We start from the raw sequence: 20,090 nt of genomic DNA, 5'->3' as shown, positions 1-20,090 counted from the left end.
ACCTTAAAATTTCTATAATTGAGTCATTGGAAAGAAAGATACACATTGTTGTAATAGGTAGTATATATATATATATTAATTCTTCTATGTTTTGCTTAATTAACTATACTTTTAATTAAGAACGACCATATTATTTGAATGTGGTCTAGGTTAGTTTACAAGTATAAATGATATATTGTATTTAATCTTTTATCTAGTGCTACAAACAATTAACTAGTTTTGCCTTATATTTTCTATAACGTTCTTACTAGTAATATTGTTCTTCCTCTATTCCGTGGACGTAACGAATACATCGTTAGTGAATCACATAAATTTACGTATCCATCAATTCTTTTTTTTTTTTATGCTTTTCATATATTTTTTACACATAATTTGACATGTATATGTATAATATAAAAACGACCATTCAAGAGTTGGTTTGTTTAGGGATAAAGTTAACTTTTACCTTTTTCTCAAGCATAGTATAAAATAATTTTTTTTCATATGATTCAAAACCTAAAGTTATATAAATGCTACAACTTTAATTAAGGTCACTCGTTAACTTTGACAAAAGACAAAAAAAATTCTAAAAGTTCACTAATTGAAGGAAGAATTGCTTAAAATTACAATATTGCACATAGGAAAACGCATTAATTTCAACAAAGTCCCAACAAAGTGATGTATCTAATTTTTGCCTAAATTCAAGTCTATTTCGAGCTATAGTTTATTCTATATAATTAATTACAAACACTTAATTGTTTGAATAAAATTACATTTATGGCCTTTTTCTTAACAAGTTGAACTGCGGTAAATGACAAAACCGTTTTATAAATAACAAAATTTCAAATTCTTTCGATATAATTTTGATCACGTATTCACTAATAAAGTCTATTCGTGTCTATCTGAAATTTTCGTATATCTTGTAAACATTTTGATTTATTATGTTATATTTAATAATATATCTATAAGCAATAGTATTTTTTTAAAAAAAATTATAGTTTTTTTTAAAATTAAAGGTTATATTTTATTTTCTCTATTTTAGTATAATTGGAGCGAGAATTCGAACTACAAATCTCATGATTATTATTACACTTATATATAATTTTGATAAATTTTAATTTAATATAACTAAAATTCCTTTATATATTAATAACATGAAAATCCTCATAATGTGCATTATTCTACTATTCCACAGTGTTTGATTCATAATTTTTATCCAATGAGATTCGATTAAATTTATTGAAATTGACCTAAAAATCAAACTTAATAAAAAAGTAAAAGAAAGTTATAATATTACGTATTTGAAAATGAATATGTGTTTTCTTAAAAGAAATAACTATGCCTTGGAAAAACAAATTTATAAAATATAATAGAGTTTTCACATATATTTTTAAATGAGTAAAATAATTAAGATTTTCTAAATATATATTAGGAATATTTTTATATATAGCCAAATAAAAATTAAGGGGAATGGTAAAAGAATAGTAAAATCAATTGTAATGAGTTTTTGTTCATTTAGTGTTTTTTTCTTTTTTTCCTACAAAGTGTAAATAGTTCAAATGTTTTTTTATTATTCTCGAAGAAAAAACTATATAAATCAAAGTATTAAAAAAATATAGTAAAATATCAATTATCTATTTACTTAAAATGAACTGTCATATATCAAAACAAATTACTACTTACTATCAAAATGTTGCCTTCTAGCCTCAATCACGTGAAAAGCATGCTTTCTCTCTGCTCCAATCCATCTCTTCTCTCTCTTTGCTTATGAAAATACAAAAATGAATAATCCCATTTGTTTCATGTAAACAAGAAAAAATATGTGTGGACCTTCACACATCCCACATAGTAAATGTTTATAAGGTAAATGAGATTTTGTTTTGTTATTAATTTTACAATATTGTTAAAAATTTATTATGAATATAAGATTGTTTTTGAAACAAAATAGTAGATATAGTCATCATGCTCAGACAACTATCCATATAATAATTAGATTCAAAGTAATATATAACAACATTTTAAAAAAATTGCAAATAATAAAAAAAATTGTCAATAATCTACTAATGAATGAAGAGTCTATCACGTACAATATGGTCTATACTGATAATTTGTAAACTTTTTTAAAAAATGTTATAAACTCGATTAAAGTTGCTACCTTTTATAGTTATATATTTTTTTTTGTAGGATATAATTTTTCACTCAAATTCCTCTAGAGACAAAAATATTATGTCTATTAAAGCTTTTTTATAGAAAAATATTTCATTAATAAGTGGGTGAAACAACCCTCTAATTCTAAAAAGTTTTAAAAAATTATAATAGTAATAAAAATAATCTAATAAATGAGTTATTATCTTTTATTCATTTTGAGATGAAATATCACATTGTCTAAAATAAAATCTCAAATAAAATCCCACATGGTCTGTTTTGGTATCAAAGCCCGTAAAGTTCAAATAATTGTTTAGTTCAATGGAAAAATAGAATCTAATCCATATTAGTAAATCTAAAAAAGGTAACATATGCCAATGCTAAAATTATATATACACACGTACGTACGAAAGGTTTGATTTAACTTTTCAAGTTTAACTTCTAATCTTCTAGATTGTATATGATTACTCAAAATAACTTTTAAAACAATGAATTCATAATATAAATTGGTTAGTGAGAAACACTAGAAATCAACTTCTATTATGGTTATTGTCGACTACCACCGCTCTTCGAAAACCAGCACCGACAACAACCACTTTCCATAGTCAATTTTGTTAACCAATTATCTCCAACTATCAACCCCAGTGACCCATTAAATCAGACACATGTAGGAAAAAATAATTAAGTAAATACATTAGCCATTAGCCCTAAGTCCGATGTAATTGAAAGTGGTTCAGTACATATTTGAATTGACTTTGTAACTGTTAATAAACACAGACAGTAATTTTAAAGATGTAGATTCATAATTTCATAGAGCATATCAACATCATTAAAAAGTCAGAATTGACCTTAATCCACATTAAAAGAATTATGGATTAAAACCAAGTAGTATATGCCAATTTAGTGATCATAATGTAGCATTTAAGATGCATCCAATAAATGATATTAATGCAACCCGAGGAGGTACACCATTTCTTGACGCATTTGGAAAACCTATTTATTTTATAAGACTCTAGAACTATAGAAACCAATGTAAATGTAATTCTTAAAAAGATTAAAAAAAAAAAAAAAAAAACTAATATTGATCAATCCAAACATAGCTTGGTTTTGTTGATGGATCCAATCTCGAACTGTAATCAGTCTTTTTGGTTTTTGAAAATTGTGTTTCTTTAACTCCAAAAACAAAATCAGACTTTTAAAATTACTTCTTTCTCGTAAACGTGATTTTAAAATATAAAAAATAAAAAACCAAACAGTCATACACCAAAACTTAGAAGATAGGAAGGACTTATCTATAGAGTGTACCTATAAATCATATCCCTCCTATGAAACAATTTACCCTCAAGGCCTCATCTCGAGATCATTTCAAAACCAAACACTTCCTTTTTTATCCTTCCGAAATTTACTTTGTCTTCTTCCTTAAAAAACCATTTCACATCTGTGAAAAGAACCTTCATTAGAGTTAACCAGAAATGATAAAACATCGTATAATTATTTACATTTCATATTTAACAGCAAATTGGACATAACAATGGAACAAAAGGCAGGCATTCTTAAGTTTCCCTCACAGATAATCCAACCTCAAAAATTGAGTTAGCCGAACCTAGAGTTTCCTTAATCTCACTTTGCTGCTTTTGCTTTCTACTGCAAATCCAATCCTGTCTTCCATTAGTTCCATATTTCCTGATGGAATATCAAAGTATGTGTTTGTGGTCGATTATGATCATGCTATTTCTTCATCCTGGGAATGGTAAGACAACGTATCCAATACAACGAGAGATTACCAATGGATTGGATATCGAGCCATCTCAGTCTCACTCAGAATTACCCGGCTCTACAGAATTATGTTTCTCCTTGTGTTCCCTTTTCTCAATAATATGTAGGGATGAAGGAGGTGCAGTTTTACCGTGGTACTCAAAAGCCCTTATGACCAAGACCAAGATCAGAATGCATCTGGCATATTTGAATCTTAATGTAACCATGGAATGGTACCTGCAATATTCTTGAATTGCCAGATAGCTTCAAAGAAGGGATCCAAAACCCTTTCGGATGGCGAATATGTCTGATTTTCATATTCTCTTACCCCCCGAGCTGTGGATTCTATTTCATCTTTCTTCCGTTGGGCAGGTATAAGATCCTAAAAATGATAGTTGAAAGTCAGACCAAAGGAAGCAGTAAATTAGATTTCAGTTTTTTAAAAAATAATAAAGATAAATAAATACGGCAGCAGAAGTATAATACAACAAAACGACGTGATAACTTTGAAAAGGAAAGAAAAAACCAAAGGCTATGGAAGATGGAATGATAAATCATCAATAGTATAAATACATTTCTAGAATTAAAAATGTTTTAGAAACATTGTAACATGTTTTCTAGAATTAAAGATTTTTCAATCAAAGAACTAGACTTGAGCAATCAATCTAAATTTATGTGAATAAAATATACATAGAATACACAATCTTAGTGATTCCTAACTTGCAGCAAAATCAATTAAGGAGTTGAATTCCAACTACAGTTCTCCACTCTACCAGCTGAGCTAAGGTCAGTTGGTTGCAGCAAAATCAATTAAGCTTGATTTCCTACACTCCCTTCCAACCTAGATGGCTTATGCTGGACATTCCAAGCTTGAAAATTAATCCAACAAGACTGGTCCGATGCAATGCCTTGGTTAACATATTTCAAATCTATTGTATTTGTCTCAATCTTTTCACTAATGAAATGGCGATCAATCTCGACATGTTTCACTTGATTATGATGGATCAAATTCCAAAAAGAGGAAACATTTGACCGTATATTCGCTAATTGCTATCTGAAAGTTATTAAGATTTCACTCTTCCTTAAAACTTTGAGCAACCTTCATATCACTGGAGAAGATTGATTCTAAATACTCTCCAATCCCAATCTGTATGAGGACCACTGGGGAGGGCAACAAACATGTCTCCACTTTGACCAAAAAGTCTCAAACTTTCGCCCAAAATACCAGTCAACCTTCCTTGAAAGTTAGTTTTTAAGAGGTTGTTTGGACAAACTATTCTAAGATTATATACTTTTTAAAAATTCCCAATTAGCAACAAATACTATTTCAAAACCCTCATTTGTTACAATATTTACTCTTTGCTAAAGTTTTTACTATTTTACATTCATCATTTTTTATTATTTAATATAGTACGAACTATTTTCGTCATAAATTAAAATAGTTTACACCTCAAACACATACTATTATAACCCAACTAAAATAATTTACACCCCAAGCGCAAACTATTTCAATTTGACTATAATAATCTAGGACTATAATAACCAACTCATTGCCTCAAACGCCCCCCCTAAAGGTTTAAAGTGAACGTTGACAAAGACTATTAATGCAGGAACTTAAATATGAAATAACGTTAAATAGTAAGATAAAAGCAAAACAACCTTTCCTTTCCAGCTTTAGGCTTGGGAACTTGAAAAGGTTTGTCACTTGTAAATTTCACCTCTTATTTTTACCAATTATGATCAAACAATAAACAGGTTTACTGTTGTTATTATTATTATAAATATAAATATAAACGATTGAACACAAAGGATATTCTAAAATATAGAGTACTTCCCGTTAGTTGCCAAAGATGAAGATGAGGTGAATGAAAAGCTTAGGAGAACATTAGCGTTCAAAAGACAATATACTATGTCATTCTTGATGTAAAAATTTAACACAAAACCAAGCAGTGAATAAAAAGAAAGCTTGTAAAATTATTGGACTTTAAGCACAAGATAAAGATTACATAATGCCTAAAATACTTCAAAATAACAAAGGGACTGGAACTTGCACAAAAATAAAGGTTACTGACTATAGCACCTTTCCAGGTAAAGGTTTGAAATTAGAAAGCAGATGTCAAAATGTTAGAAGAAGATAAAAAAAGAGTAAAATCTAACAACAATCCAGAAGTTTAGAAATACTCACACTGCATATGACTTTCAGGTCTCCAAAATTGAATCGAATTCTCAAACAAGTGCTCCGCAGCAATATACAAAGCAATTCTGAGAGAAATGGCAAAGCAGCTTGCGATGATGATGATATTGTGTTTTCCTCTACGATGGAAATGAAAGTCTCCAGCATTCACTTAGCCTGGACTTCGAATAACCCTCTGCCAAGGAGTTTATCAGAAATGGTATATTTCAGCCCAGAAGACACCTCCATCCAAAAGTTATTACAGAATGATATTGCAACATGGATTGACGATAGGATGAGAGTTGGATACTATGACAGAACAACCACACACACACACACCAACAAGTACACATACACCTTATTTCTTGTTTGTTTTGTCAAGAACCACCTAGAAACAGGAAGGGTGGGAATCGGGAGCCTCAATTGCATGAGAAGCTTCCACCGGGAGCAGGTTAGGGTTTAGAGAAGTAGCACAGTCACGTTTTAATTTTTCTGTTCAACACCTATGTTTTAACACTTGCCTTATCATTTTTAATACCATTCACATGGCTATCATGATAAGCGACCAATTCCCTTGTTAAGAATCTGATAGACATCCTATTATCCCTATTATCCTACAATATAATAGAATGGGTAAGAAAGAGGAAGCATGTGTGAAGGAGGCAGTGAGGGAGAGAAAAAGGGGACCACAGTGGGCCAAAGTTAGTTAGAAATAGGTCGTATAAAAGGGCAAAAAGAAAGAGAGGGAGGAGAAAGATTTTGGTGAAGACAATGGGCTGCATTACTCCTTGAGAGAGAGGAGAAGCAGAGGGTCAGGTTCTATCGTTTCTGTGTTGTTTTTGTATTCTAAATTACTTTGTTCTTTACATAGTTGTTTGTTGTTTGTTCATTTCTGGAAATCGTGATTCGTAGTATGAGGAACACAATTCTCTTTTATATTGTAATTTCTTTTGGAGATATCAACAAAACATAGAAACTATATCAGTGTTCTATAAGAATCGTAGAATCTACAATTGACCAATGCACACAAGCTAAACTAGAGGGAAAAAATTATATACTGAAATCCCAACCATTTTTATACAAGCATCTTTAACGTCAACAAAAGTGTAAGGTTACCTTATGTTGCAAATCGGTAATTGGTTCACAGTCAGATCCATCTTCTCCTTCAGAGTCGGCCATCTCCTCGCATTCAAACTCAACATTTTCTTCAACTTCTTCATCAGTGTCACTTAATTCTTCCTGTTCCATAATGATACCTGGGTGAGAAAGGTCATCCACGTCATCACTGCAATTGTCTATAGATGGTTGAACCAGGGGATGGGCATCAGAAACAAGATTGCCCTCTTCATTAGTTCTTGTTTGTCCATTCAAGTGACCATTGTGTAGGTTCTCTAATCGGTCTGAATTTCTAGCAGTTACTGACTTCAAATGATCATGTGCAGTGAATACTTTATTCCCTGGAGTGGTTTCTTTATTGGATGCTGAACTAAGGTGTATCTCTAAATCCAAACCATAACTCTTATCACCGTGCTTAAAGGATTCCGTACCCCTAGTCAACCGTCCATTACTAACCAAAGGTTGGTTCTGTACAGCACCAAATATGTTGTGACCACGAGATCTGCCATCCAAAGATGTAGTCGTATGCACCTGATCTATGTCATCAGATCTTTGCAGGAGGGGATGGAAATCAATGCTATGTGATGAAGTCAACTTCTTTGACTTCAATAATTTTTCAAAACCAACGTGGTACTCTGGCTGTGGATTATAAAATAGACTGAGATTCAACTGAGGTTGGTTTCCTGAGAAGAAACCAAAAGTATCAGATGAACTAGAACTACAATTTACAGGGTAATAAGGCACAGATCCATCATCAGAGGCCCGGAAAAGTAAAGGATGCATATGAAGATCAGAATCTGTGCCTCTTTCTGTTTCAGTGGGATTATCATTGTTAGCTCTGGATTCTTCCATGTTTGTTTTAGATGCATCTTCCATTAGTGGGATGACAACATTGTGGGTGTTGTTTGATGGATTACTATTGTTCAGCCTGCTATTGACTGTATTGATCGCCTGAGAAATTTCCTTATTGCTTTTGGCTGCAAAAGCCTTTGCTGGTGCTCCAAAAACAGATCCTCTGAAAAATGACTGGGGAACTACACGAACGGACGGAGGAAGATTGACAGGTGGAAGGTCTGGAGCTAGTTTGACCAAATGTGAACTATTAGATCTACGAGCCCGATAATTCCTAGAGTAGATTGGAGATTTCACATCCGAAACTCTGAGATTCTGTGCATTCGTAGTGGGTGTTACATGTCCAGTTGGGGTTGAAAGAGATTGTGGAGGTTCTGAGTGCACTGGTCCAGAAGAGAACCAATGAACATCTTTTTTCTGCGTTTGCATGTCTCCAGATTCAACTGAGTTACTTTGTTCTTTGCTCTGGATATCCTTTTCCGGTAATATATCACAAGGAAGATTACCATCAACGAGATTGAGTCCACTGGAGGTACCTGGTCTCCATTCTGTAGCAAAGGCCTCGTTTGCAAAAGGAGTGCCATCATTATCAACGTTCCCATATCTATTACTGTTTATCCTGCCAGTATTTTCAAACTTGGAATCCTGTAAAAACATTAAAATAAAAAGCTTGAACCATCAGTGAAATGAAATTCATACCCATCGATCATTACCTCATACTTAAAATTCAGGAGCACTAGTGAAACTAAATAGTGGTGAAGTGGGTTCACTATCCAATTGGATGGCAAGCATACATTTTCAGCTACCTACAACGTATATTATACATAATCAACTAACTAATACCACCAACTTGTAATTTATAGATAGGTAAGACCCATGGGTAAATCTTATTTAATCATTAATATCACCTTTTAGGCCAATATCACCTTTTATGACCTTTCAACCAGGTAAGAGGATATGCGGAACTTTGTAGTGTACCAAACATTCTAAAGTGGTACACTACTTGTAAGAACGAGGAAGATGCTTGAGCGCTATTCATTCAAGCTCTTTCAAGTTAAATTTTTAAGAAAGGCCGATTACACTTTACTTCAGCATTGTAACAATAATTCTTAAGGATGTCAAAGGCTTCATACCTTACAAATGCTTCTGGGGCATCAAAGAAAATGGTAAATTATTTTGATAGAAATCGAACTGTCCCCTGGGTGAAAATTTGGGGAAATAGCTTAAAAAAAATAAAAGCAATTACTGGGGAGAGAGTATTAGTGAGTCTTTGGATTTTTCTTTCGATGCCTCCTGGGATCATTGATTTTTATTTTTTATTTTCTTTGCAGTACTCTCCGGCTATTTATTTATTTTTTAAAAGGAAACAGGTCTCTTCATTAAATAGATACTCTCCGTTTATAATTATTGCCAGGAGAGTGTTGCCCAGTATCACCCTTAAAATTGGTAAGGTGAATACCTTATCTCCCCACTCTCTTAATCATGAATGTTTAAACTCATTAGATCTTGAAACAATGACAATAAATGTGTATGATGTAGAACATCCGCCTTTCCTGATGTTTCTTTAAGTTCTTGAGTATTTCTTTAACTAATTCTTGAGTATCTTGCATTACCATTCTTGTATCTTAAGATTAGTTATTCTTTAGTTAATCCTTGTTGTATCTTGAGTTAGTTCTACAATAACCAACTCAATTCAAAGTTAGTTTTAAAATAACTAACTTCAACAAACTCTTGTAAACTTCAGAGCCTATAAAAGGTTTCTCCTCTCATTAATAAATATATCAGAAGAATTATTCAAAAATTTCTTAAGCTTTACAGTAAGCTGCATCAATTGGTATCTCAGTAAGAGCAGTTTTTGTAAATGGTTTCAGAGACAGGAGAAAAGAAATCTCGTCCAGAAGAATATGGCCAACTTACATGATTTGCAGCCTTCATCTTTCTTCGTGTTGATTCATATATACGTCGTTTCTCTTTTTTTTCTGGATTTTGTTGTTTATAAGACTTCTGAATTCCATGGGCAATGCGCCATTTTCGTGCTAATGATGATGGATCTCTATACGGGACAGCAAATTGCCATACAGACATCCAGTCAGATTTGTAAATTTTAAGTGCCTGAGAAATTATTTTATAGGTTAAGTTAAAAAGGGCATTTATCAGATGCGCAACCATATAGATAATGAATTCACAAAGCTTCTGGTCAAAACCTCTTGAATACGTGTTATCTCCTCCACAGTCAAAGGTGATGTCTTCATGTTCCGAACTGCCTGCAAGGAGAAATTGTCTTACATCAACAGTTAATCTTTAATTTTTCTCAAAAAATATAAATGATGCCATTAAACAAAGGTAGTTAATAAAAGGGGAAAGAAGAAACTTCCTAATTGCCAAAGGTGCTACATAACTCTACAATTGACTTTTTTTTTTTCTTTTTGTATAAGATAGAAATACTTGAATATCAAAGCAGAACAATTAGAAAAGATTTTTTTGAGAGAGTACTTTATCTTGAAACACCAAAAAAAAAAAAAAAAACAAAAACAGAAAAAAATCACACGGTGTAAAAGTGCCATGTAAGGCTAATTTGATTCTTTCTTCTTAGCATATAAAAGCAGGATCAACCAGTTTCTGTTATCCAATGGATGGATTTAAGCTTTCCTCAGTGCTAGACAGTCTCCAGGCCCCAGAATCTGGGGTCCCTACCCTTTAAGATTAAAAAATATGCTGGACCCGTCTTTCAAGTCCTTTCTCCCCTTGTTGTAGCTGGTGAAGCCCCTTGGTAAGTGGGAAGGATATCATTTCATGGGAAAATTTAAAAGCCCTTAGAGATTCTTTGAAAGCATGGAACTACGAGGTGCTGCCGATTTGTTGAATAAAAAAGAAAAAGTCTTGGGGAGGCTAAAGGACCTTGATCGTTTGGAAGAGGAGGGGAGTTAACCAATGTTCTTAAGGAGAAATGTCTTCCTATCAATGGGGATTGGGGAGTATGTTGAGCTTGTGAGAAGGGAAACTGAGTTGGAGACAAAATGTAAAGGTAAGTTGTGCTGAGGACAGAAATGTCATCACCGCCAACTTCCATAGGGTGGCTAGTGGGAGGTGAAGTAAGAACTACATTGACCCTCTCAAAAACAATTGTGGAGACATTCTTAGGGACAAAGAAATAGAGGAGGTTCTCTTCTTTAATTCTTTTGTCAATGCTTCATTAGTTCTTGCTTTGCTCTTGAATCCCTCGCGTGTGATATAAACATCTCCTTCTCTTCCAAGAGTAACCATCATTCCACACCTGCCACCTCCTTTGCTGTTTCCCTCCTCTTCCAAACGATCAAGGAGATGTTCTTCAACATAGATGTTTATGCCACACCTGCTTGTTCTGCTACCAAAAATAACCCTTTTTGTGTTTGGGCTCGTCTGATGGGCTTTTTTTGTGCACTATCTTGGTAAGGACATTTTTAATCCAGAAAATATGGTCCAAGCCTTCCTCCACCCTTCAACAAAAAGGCCTAACAAGCAAAGGCAACTTCCTCGCAAGCCGATCCAAGAACCCCGCCTTCTTAAGAATCTTAATCCTCCCAAAACACCATAAAGACCGACATCCTAAAGGTGAAGGATCAACCAAATACTAGAAGAAAGATTCACAAGAGAACCCTTCCAAAGGATTGAGGATCCCGACTCTAACATCCTTCCTCCCTCTTCTAAAGGAGTGTCCCTCGAGTAAATAAAGAAGAGCAACCATCCCTGTTGCCTCACTATCTGAAAGAGAGCAACGAAACCCAAAAGAAAAGGAACAAGAGCTCCATAAACACACAAGAAAGTCTTCGACAAAATGACCTTTGGGAATGACAAAATTATACAAACAAGTCAATAAAGCACAGAAAGGTATCTCCCCCCACACAAAACGATCATGTATTCATGTTTACTTGCAATGATCCTACACCACAAAGAATAAACACCATAGATGTTTGGCTAAAAAAGCTTTGTTTGGCACCCTAAATTTCCCGATTTCATGACCCTCAACCCAAGGAAACTGGTCTCATCAGGACAAGCCTGCCATCTATAGAAAAGAAGCTTTTTTCCAAGAAGCTAATCTTCTCAAAAATTGACCACAGGGTCCTATAAAGAAACAGACTTGGGATTGCTCCCAAGAGAAAGACCAAAGTAAACCTTTATTCAATACTGTTAACAAGGAAGTCTCAATCCATGTAATAATTTTTTTTCTTCAGATTTAACAAAACAGGCTAGAAAACCTATCTTCTTTGCACTATAGACAGCTGCACAGTACATATAAGACATGCAAGGAGTTGAAAAGATCAAGGAGTTGAAAAGATCAAGGAGAACCAAAAGAGTATCTTCTTTTAAAATCTCGATAAGATCAGGGAAAGCTTACATCTCACTTTCCCTATAAAAGATAGTAACATACCTTGATTGGATTTTCATTCGCTTTTGACGAGCATCGATTTTTCTGCCTAACAAAAATCTGCAAAATGAATAACAGAACATCAGGAAGAGGTACAGAAGATACTCTCATATAGAATGACTTGTGCAAAATAAATATAGCAAGCACACGCCAATGGGAGAAGAAAACATACTGATAATTCAATACCACACTAAAATGAATTATTGAGCTCTACCATAGAAATTTTCAAATTACTAGATCCATAGTTTCAAGCGAAATACCAGAGGAAAATGTAATAATTTCAAGTCACTACTTTGGACAAACAAAATCATTCCAGCGTCGTTTTTCTTTCTTTTTATTTTCTTTTTGGAAAAAAGTCAATTTATAGACTTAAATATTAGGGGTTGTATCAATTTAAACTCTGAAAGAACAATTATATCAATTTGAACCCCAAAATTTTGTAAGTGGTTAAATTTACACGGTCCCTTCTCCCACGCCTAAAGAGGTGACCCTCAAGGAAAGAAGAGCGACCACATTGTCCCTATTGAAAAGAAAGCAACAAAACCAGAAAGAAAAAGAACACACCACACAAGAAGTAAACAAAAAATATTTTCAGGAGAATACAAATGATAAAGACGAGGGAACGATGGACAAAAAAGTCTCTCACCCACCCGTGGTCTTCCCAAAAATATGTGTCTCTCTTGTACCCCACAACACAACGGACCATGTGGACAAAATAATGGAGTTCTCTGGAAATATTCTTCCACAAGTTCCAATGAGTACCTTTAACCCCCTTACACAGCAACTCAAAAGGATGGTGGTCATGTTTACGAACAATAATCCTACACCAAAGGAATTGGGCTTAAGAGGAGAAATATCATAGCCATTTGGCCAACAAAGCTTTGTTATGAGAACTTTGATTCCCTATTTATAACCACACCTCCCCCCCCCCCCCCCCCCCCCCCCCCAAGGAAACAGGCCTATCAATAACCTTCCCTCCCATCTAATCAAGTGAGACCCCTTCCGATGTAGTAGGATTAAGGTATCATGGTTAAACCTTTAACTGATTAGGATTTGGATTAGTTTTCTTGGTTTATAAGGATTACGTTTAGTCTCTTTGGTTAATTAGAAATAGGATTAGTTTGCTTTCCAATTCTCTATACATAGAGAGATTATCTTCTTGTTTTAGGAACTTTGTATTCAATTGAATAAAATTTTCTTTTGATATATATCACAAACACACTTTGAAAGACAAAGAAAAGCTTGAAAGCTAAAGCACAAAGTACCTGATGTGTAGATTTGCAAGGAAGAAATCGCTTATGGATAGCCTCCCAATCTGTATTGTATTCCATCAATCCTAGGGCTAATAACCTGCATATGAATCAACAATAGGTATGACCAACGAGCGAATTGCATGCCCAGGATTCCATAATTGTTCGAATTAACCTAGAAATCCTAAATTTCTGACAAGCTACAGAACTAAAGTGTGATAACTTTAATAAGGAAAATCATATAATCCCAAAGGATGGGCAATCTGAAACAAAAAAAATTCTGTCTTATCATCATGTGCAAAGAAGGTAACTCGTTCATCCCCTGACATCCTTCAGGATCTAATCATTTATAGTTAGAACATATTATTTCTCTTCTCACCATGCAAACAAAACTCCAGATAACCTTGACACTCTTTGAGAAGGACTTTTCTTTGTCTAAGGAAACTCTACTATCGGCTTGCAAGCCATAACCATTGGAAAACCTAATAAGATTGAGCAACAAAACTTTGACTTCTGTATAGAAAGGAATGCGATGTTCCCATTGTCAACATTACCATTGCCAAGGTCGCTAAAGCAATGGGGAGACAGACTTCTCTCCAAACAAGACAATGAAATCTCCTTCATTCAAGGCTCATTCTTAAAAGAAATTTAATATATATAAAATATCTTTCAAGGTTGGGCGTCATCTATTTTTGAAGCTAAGGAGGGAAATGGGCTAACAAGCACAAACACTTTTTCCTCAGATATGGGTAAGTTAGAGGGAATCAAAACCCGGCTTTTTACAGCACAAGTCTAATTATGTCATTTTCAAGTCAAACCAAACTTCAGAAAGAGGGTGACAAGATATTGACCCACCAAACTAATGGGGTAAACAAAAACTTCCTACAATTGATTTTTTAAAAATGAAAACCAAGCTTTTATTGAGTAAAATGAAAAAATTCAAAAGGACATAACAAACCCTTGACCCCTCACCAGAATTGTGGAAAAAATTTCATTATTTCATTCAATTTAAAGCTCCGAAATAAGAAGATTTTGTGGCAAGTGTCATGACATCTTTTACAGAGCTCATCTAATTCACATATTTCTGTGAACTTCTGACCAAAATACTTGAACAAAAAAAATTGATGTTTAATATCAGCACATATGCACATGCCAGGAAGAAATAGATTATCAAAGTCACACATATTATAAACCATTGGCAATCTAAGGTAATGAGAAGCAGCAACCAGGGAAGTGAAGCAAAAAAGTGAACACGACTGCGAGAGAAAAAAATGTACTTCCACTGACTGGATAGAAAGTAACTCACTCATCCTCTGCATCTGTAAAAAGAATCCGATTTACCACAGCAGCAGGGGGTGGCTTATGAGGAAATAATGCTGGGTTGAATAAAGGAAAGAATTGTTGGGCTAACTTCGCAATGTCCTTTAGAACCATGGCAACAGACTGCTTCTTGGTGCTTTCAACAAGTGCAGCTGCCAATGACTTCTTAGGTGGCTGTTGACTAGGAGAAAGTGTTGCTGTGTTGACAGATGAGATCCTTCCAGACATACCTTCACAATTAACTCCAGGAAATGCATGGAGACTAGGTAGGGGAAAAAGGGGTTCTCTTTCTAGGGGTGTATCTGATGTTGATTCCAAACGACGTCTTCGATAATCTTGAACAACTGGCATGCAATCCCACACAATAAAAAGATATAAAATGCAGTTAGAACATCAGAAGATTGTCATAGCATCAAAAACTTGAGACTAAATCTTTACCCAAACATCATAGAGCACTTAAGAATGTATTTTACCAGTATTAACATCGTCCAAAAAGCCTCCAGCTAAATTCAGTGGAGCTACATCGAGCATAGATAGTACTGGGCCACTTACAAATGGTGCCCAACTGGAGCCTTCAACCACCTGCCTAACAGAAACAGAATCACGCCCTCTATCATAAGTTGTTTGTGATGCAACCCTTTGGTAGGTTTGTTGAGTGGACCCCGTGATTTTCCCACCACAAAATCCGTTTGATTCCAGCGTTCTTTGCACTTGGAAACTGCTATTTGTTACTTCATCTGGCATTGACGAATAAACACATGGAAAATCAAAGCAAATGCCAGGAAATGGAACCTTTTTCCATGCCAATACTTCATTCCGTTTATGAAGCATCTCAGAGATTAATCCATGTACCTGGGAAGCAATATGTTGTCGAGAAGAATCACATATACATATGGAAAAGACTTGAATGAGAAGTTGCACATGCTCGTGAATCAAACAGTAGAGTTGACCAATTTGATTTGGTGCAAAACCATTTATTAAGTTATCCTTATTCACAGAAGACCGAGAAGTAGGAGCATTCCAAGTTGCCAAGGTTTTCCCATCGTGAGGGGAAAAAGAAGGAATTGGTTCATTAGGCAGTATTGGCAAGAGTGGTCGCAATGGCCGCTTTGCCTGTCCTAAGTGTCGTTTGTTATTTTGAACGGACGCTTTTAAACGCTTATTCTGTCTAGTCTCTGGTCGTCTTACAGCTCTGTTGTTCTCCTTTTGGGTCAGGTCTCTTGTAACTTCGTCAACATCACTCTCAAGTGCCTCCTCAAGTTCTATCTCAAAGTCAGCGTCATTGTCCTCGTCCTCATCTTCAACAGTTTCATTTTCTTGACTTTTGCTGTCACCGTCTACATCCTGCAACACTGCAACAAGAAATTTCCTGTATTCTTCTTCATCATCAACATGTTGAAGGTCATCCTCATCGTCAGTTTCTTGTAAAAAATTTTCAAGTTCATCAAGTGTGAAATTAGCAAGTGAATAACGAGCCCTTGTGCGTGTACAAATTGCATCTTCATCTTCTAAGTCCACTGAGGGCTTCTGAGGTGGTTTACAACTAAGTTCCTGGGCACTAATATCATCCGTATCAGTCCTCGCACTTGATCTATCATGTTGTACCTGACCAATCTCACTCTCTGGCTGCATGTTTAAGTCCTTTTTATTTTCATTAGGATTTTTAGACCCACTTTTCTGAAGTTCTTTCTCACATGTACCCATGTAAGAATCTGTTATTTTCTGCTAAATCTCCTCATCCTGCCCAAAATCTCCAGAGACACGGTTATGAATTTCCATCAAGGTTTGAAAGCTTCATCCCAACAGTTTCAGAACCATTAATAATATCAGAATTCAAACCTTCCGTTTCAGAGCTCAGACGTGATGAAGCTTCTAGTGAAGGTATTTTTAATAGAAAACGAAAATTTAAGTGAAAAACTGACGTAAGGGCCCATATGTATAATTGTTGAAAGAAATAGTGTGTATTATATATACAAGAAAGTATCAATGGCCTTCAAAGTTCCAATACTTTCCTATGCATGAACGTTCCCCAACTTGTTAGCGTTGTAAGACTCAAATCCCCTTCAGCTAAATTCGCCACTCCGAACCCCAATTTCATCAACCTCAAACCGAAATGGCATCATTCCCAATTTCATCCCCAATAGCTATTAACCATTCCGAAAACAGAACTTCATCACTTACCTCGAGTCCAAGAAGCTCCGTTCCCCGACCCGAACTCTCCAGAATCAATACGCCTAACCTAATTTCAACTATCACTTCCCTCTCCGAACAACAACGGCAAAGTTCAATGATCCTCAATTTCTTATCATAGTTCTACCGAGTTCAGACCTTCTCGCCGCACCAACGCCCGAAGCACATGGTTGCGCCGCCGTAGCTCCGCCGCTCGTCGAATTAGGTCATGGAACTCTAGCTCGTGATGCACGTTCCTGTACCATACTTACGATGCAATGCCGAAAGCTCCATAGCCATGCGAATCAACGCCTCAATCTCAATCTCTTGTAGGTTTTCTTTTTCTTTTTCTTTTTCTTCTTGCAACGATCGGGAAAACTGATTATTTTGCTTCGCTATTTTTTTTCACAGTTTTGTTTGTATTTTAAGTTATTTACAAATTTAATTTTTTCCCGGACTAACTGAAAATCCATTTTGTTTCCATTTCAAATGTACACAAATAAATGGTTTGGAAAAAGAACAAAAATTTTAAAAACACAGTTCATAACAATTTTTTATATTATATATTTGACAAATATGCTAGCAATCACTAAACTAAAATATGACTATTCATACTTCATTTCTAAATTTGCTATTTTATAATTTAAAAATGTAAATAACATAAACTTCATTATCATACTTTTTTTTATTTCTGCACCTTACTATAATTTAGTTTGTTTGGCTATATTTGAAAGTAATTATAAATTATATATATATATTACTTTTTAATTAATATACATGCTATTTTCTATATCATTTAAAAAATAAGATATATGTTTATGTTTAGTTATAAAGTTAGATTAGTGCTCATCTTTAAAAATAAACAATTTTGCTCATGGAGAATTAGAAAATAATATAAATGGTGTTTGAGTCAACTTTTGTTTAACTAACGGATAAGTGATGTGATATGTTAAATTGACAAATTTTTATTCGTTAATTCAATATGTAATGTCACTTTTCCTTTAGTCAACTAACGATGAATCGTTCATTTACAAGTATTTTTTAATATTTAGAGATTAGAGTGTTTGTTTTTTAAATTTTATAAACATTAAATTCAAACTTAGATGACCAGAAGTATTTTTTGTAAAAGAAAATTGCATTGCATATCAAATCGGCTATAGTAAATATTATTTTAGAACTCTTAAATTGCTACGATTTTTACTGTTTGATATTAATTATTTTTTTATCAAATTAAAATAATATATATACCAAACATACATTACTATAACACAATCTAAAATAAGTCCAAACTATTCTAATGAAATTTGTACCACAATATCCCACTCTTCAACCACCCTTCAAATTTTGTCTTAAATATACTTTTTTGGAATTGTTAAAAAACCATTATCTCTTGAAAAAAAGAACTCCCTCCAATTTATTCTAAAAAACTTCCCTCCAATTTACGTTAATTGGTGGGAAAACTCAACCTCATTCCACCATTGCCAAAAGCGCTTCGTCTCCTTGGTATCTCGTAAGATTTTCTTAACCTCTGAAATTTCTTCTACTTTTTTCTTGCTGCGGATCGCTAATCAAGATATTGTTCATCTAATCGCAGATCAAACCAACGTCCACACTGATCGCAAGTTGCAATAAGCCTTCTCCTAGTGTAATCGCCTCCCCAGTCATCGTTGGATTTATCACATCGGAGCATGATTTCGACATCGAGGTAAGTAAATTTCAGTTTACTAGCTAATAATCGCCCATAACCCGGAGAATTTATTCTGTTATTTGAGTGCAATATCTGTATTTAGCTTGGATGAACTCATCGATGGATTTATTTGCTGTTTATATTCGTTAGGATTTCTATTATCTCTTACTGTTTTGTTTGAATGTCTCTGAGACTAGTCGTTTCTGATTGCATCCATATAAGAATAGACCTGCTCTAATTGAGTTTTGTAGGGAACGAATTTCGGTATTGAATAATCGGAGTTCTCCTTATCCAAATTGGCCGTAGGAACAACACAATTAAGCTTCGGTCGTTTTTAGATAATTTCTCTTGTATCTACAAGACTCACAATATTAATCGATCGAAGGCCATTTCCACCACACTTGTCTGTTAGATTAACAGAGCCATTGGGCATGAACAACATTTTCATCCCTTTTACAATAGCTAGCACATATAGGGTTAGATTATAAGTTTGGTACGTGGCTTTTAGGATTATTTTAATTCATCTCTCTATCCAATTGTGCGTTTGACGTGAGATTTACGTTTTATCAAGCATCTCGATTCATTTTTGAGATATTTTTTAAAGTTTAAGGATTTGTTAGTGACAATTCAAGAGCTTAAATAAGCTTACGATTTAATTCTAACCACGCATGGATCATCATCTACGACCTTCTTTCCCGAAAGATTACAACCAGTTGAAATTATGTTTGAACAAAAGCTTTTCATAAAAATTAGGTCGAATCATCAGCATTCTAGAATGATAACCGAGGTGATCCTCTTTTGAATTACGCTTAAAGTGACAAAAGAGCATCAAATTTTATAGAATAGATGGAACAAGTGAAGAGATGAGATATAATCAAAATGAAATAATTGCTCAAGGATAGTTTAAAACCAAATTGATCAAAAGAATTCTTGTCATAACATCGAATGAGTCTATCTTCAACGAGGCTCTTTCTTCTAGAATATTCTTCATTATTGGTTTAAGCATCATCCTAGCTACAAAATTCTAGTTTTGATTAGATTCTCATCAACTCTATGGTTCCAATTAGAAGGCAAGAAAATATGCTATCCAGTGGCAATTTAGGAGTAGAGAATAACCCTAAAAAGTGATCTTCCTGCACCTATCCTTTTACTAAGACATAAATTCTAATACGCAACCTTGTCCTCTTTTGAGCGACATCTTTTTAACAGGGAATGCTTGTTCATGTAAGTGAAAGACTC

The 20,090-nt window shown here is 34.2% G+C and overlaps 1 protein-coding gene and 1 long non-coding RNA gene across 2 annotated transcripts; one reads left to right on the top strand and one right to left on the bottom strand.

Annotated features, from left to right (window-relative positions):
* Positions 1-3,487: 3,487 nt before the first annotated feature.
* LOC101210537 lies at positions 3,488-17,608 on the bottom strand. Its single transcript, XM_004147205.3, has 9 exons — positions 15,469-17,608; positions 14,982-15,339; positions 13,691-13,775; positions 12,429-12,485; positions 10,225-10,284; positions 9,938-10,132; positions 7,169-8,665; positions 6,065-6,248; positions 3,488-4,261 (listed from the first exon to the last, which is right to left on the bottom strand). The coding sequence occupies exons 1-8, from the start codon at positions 16,697-16,699 to the stop codon at positions 6,225-6,227; spliced, it is 3,507 nt and encodes a 1,168-aa protein (XP_004147253.2). The 5' UTR covers positions 16,700-17,608; the 3' UTR covers positions 3,488-4,261; positions 6,065-6,224.
* Positions 17,609-18,461: 853 nt separating this feature from the next.
* On the top strand, positions 18,462-19,110 carry LOC105434781. Its single transcript, XR_968844.2, has 2 exons — positions 18,462-18,674; positions 18,759-19,110. It is a non-coding gene; the product is annotated as an uncharacterized LOC105434781 (long non-coding RNA).
* The last annotated feature ends 980 nt before the right edge of the window (positions 19,111-20,090 follow it).

Source organism: Cucumis sativus, chromosome 3 (assembly GCF_000004075.3).
Source record: "Cucumis sativus cultivar 9930 chromosome 3, Cucumber_9930_V3, whole genome shotgun sequence".
Lineage (NCBI taxonomy): Eukaryota > Viridiplantae > Streptophyta > Magnoliopsida > Cucurbitales > Cucurbitaceae > Cucumis > Cucumis sativus.
The sequence above is the reverse complement of the archived record's forward strand: the minus strand, read 5'-3'. Positions and strand labels throughout refer to the sequence as shown.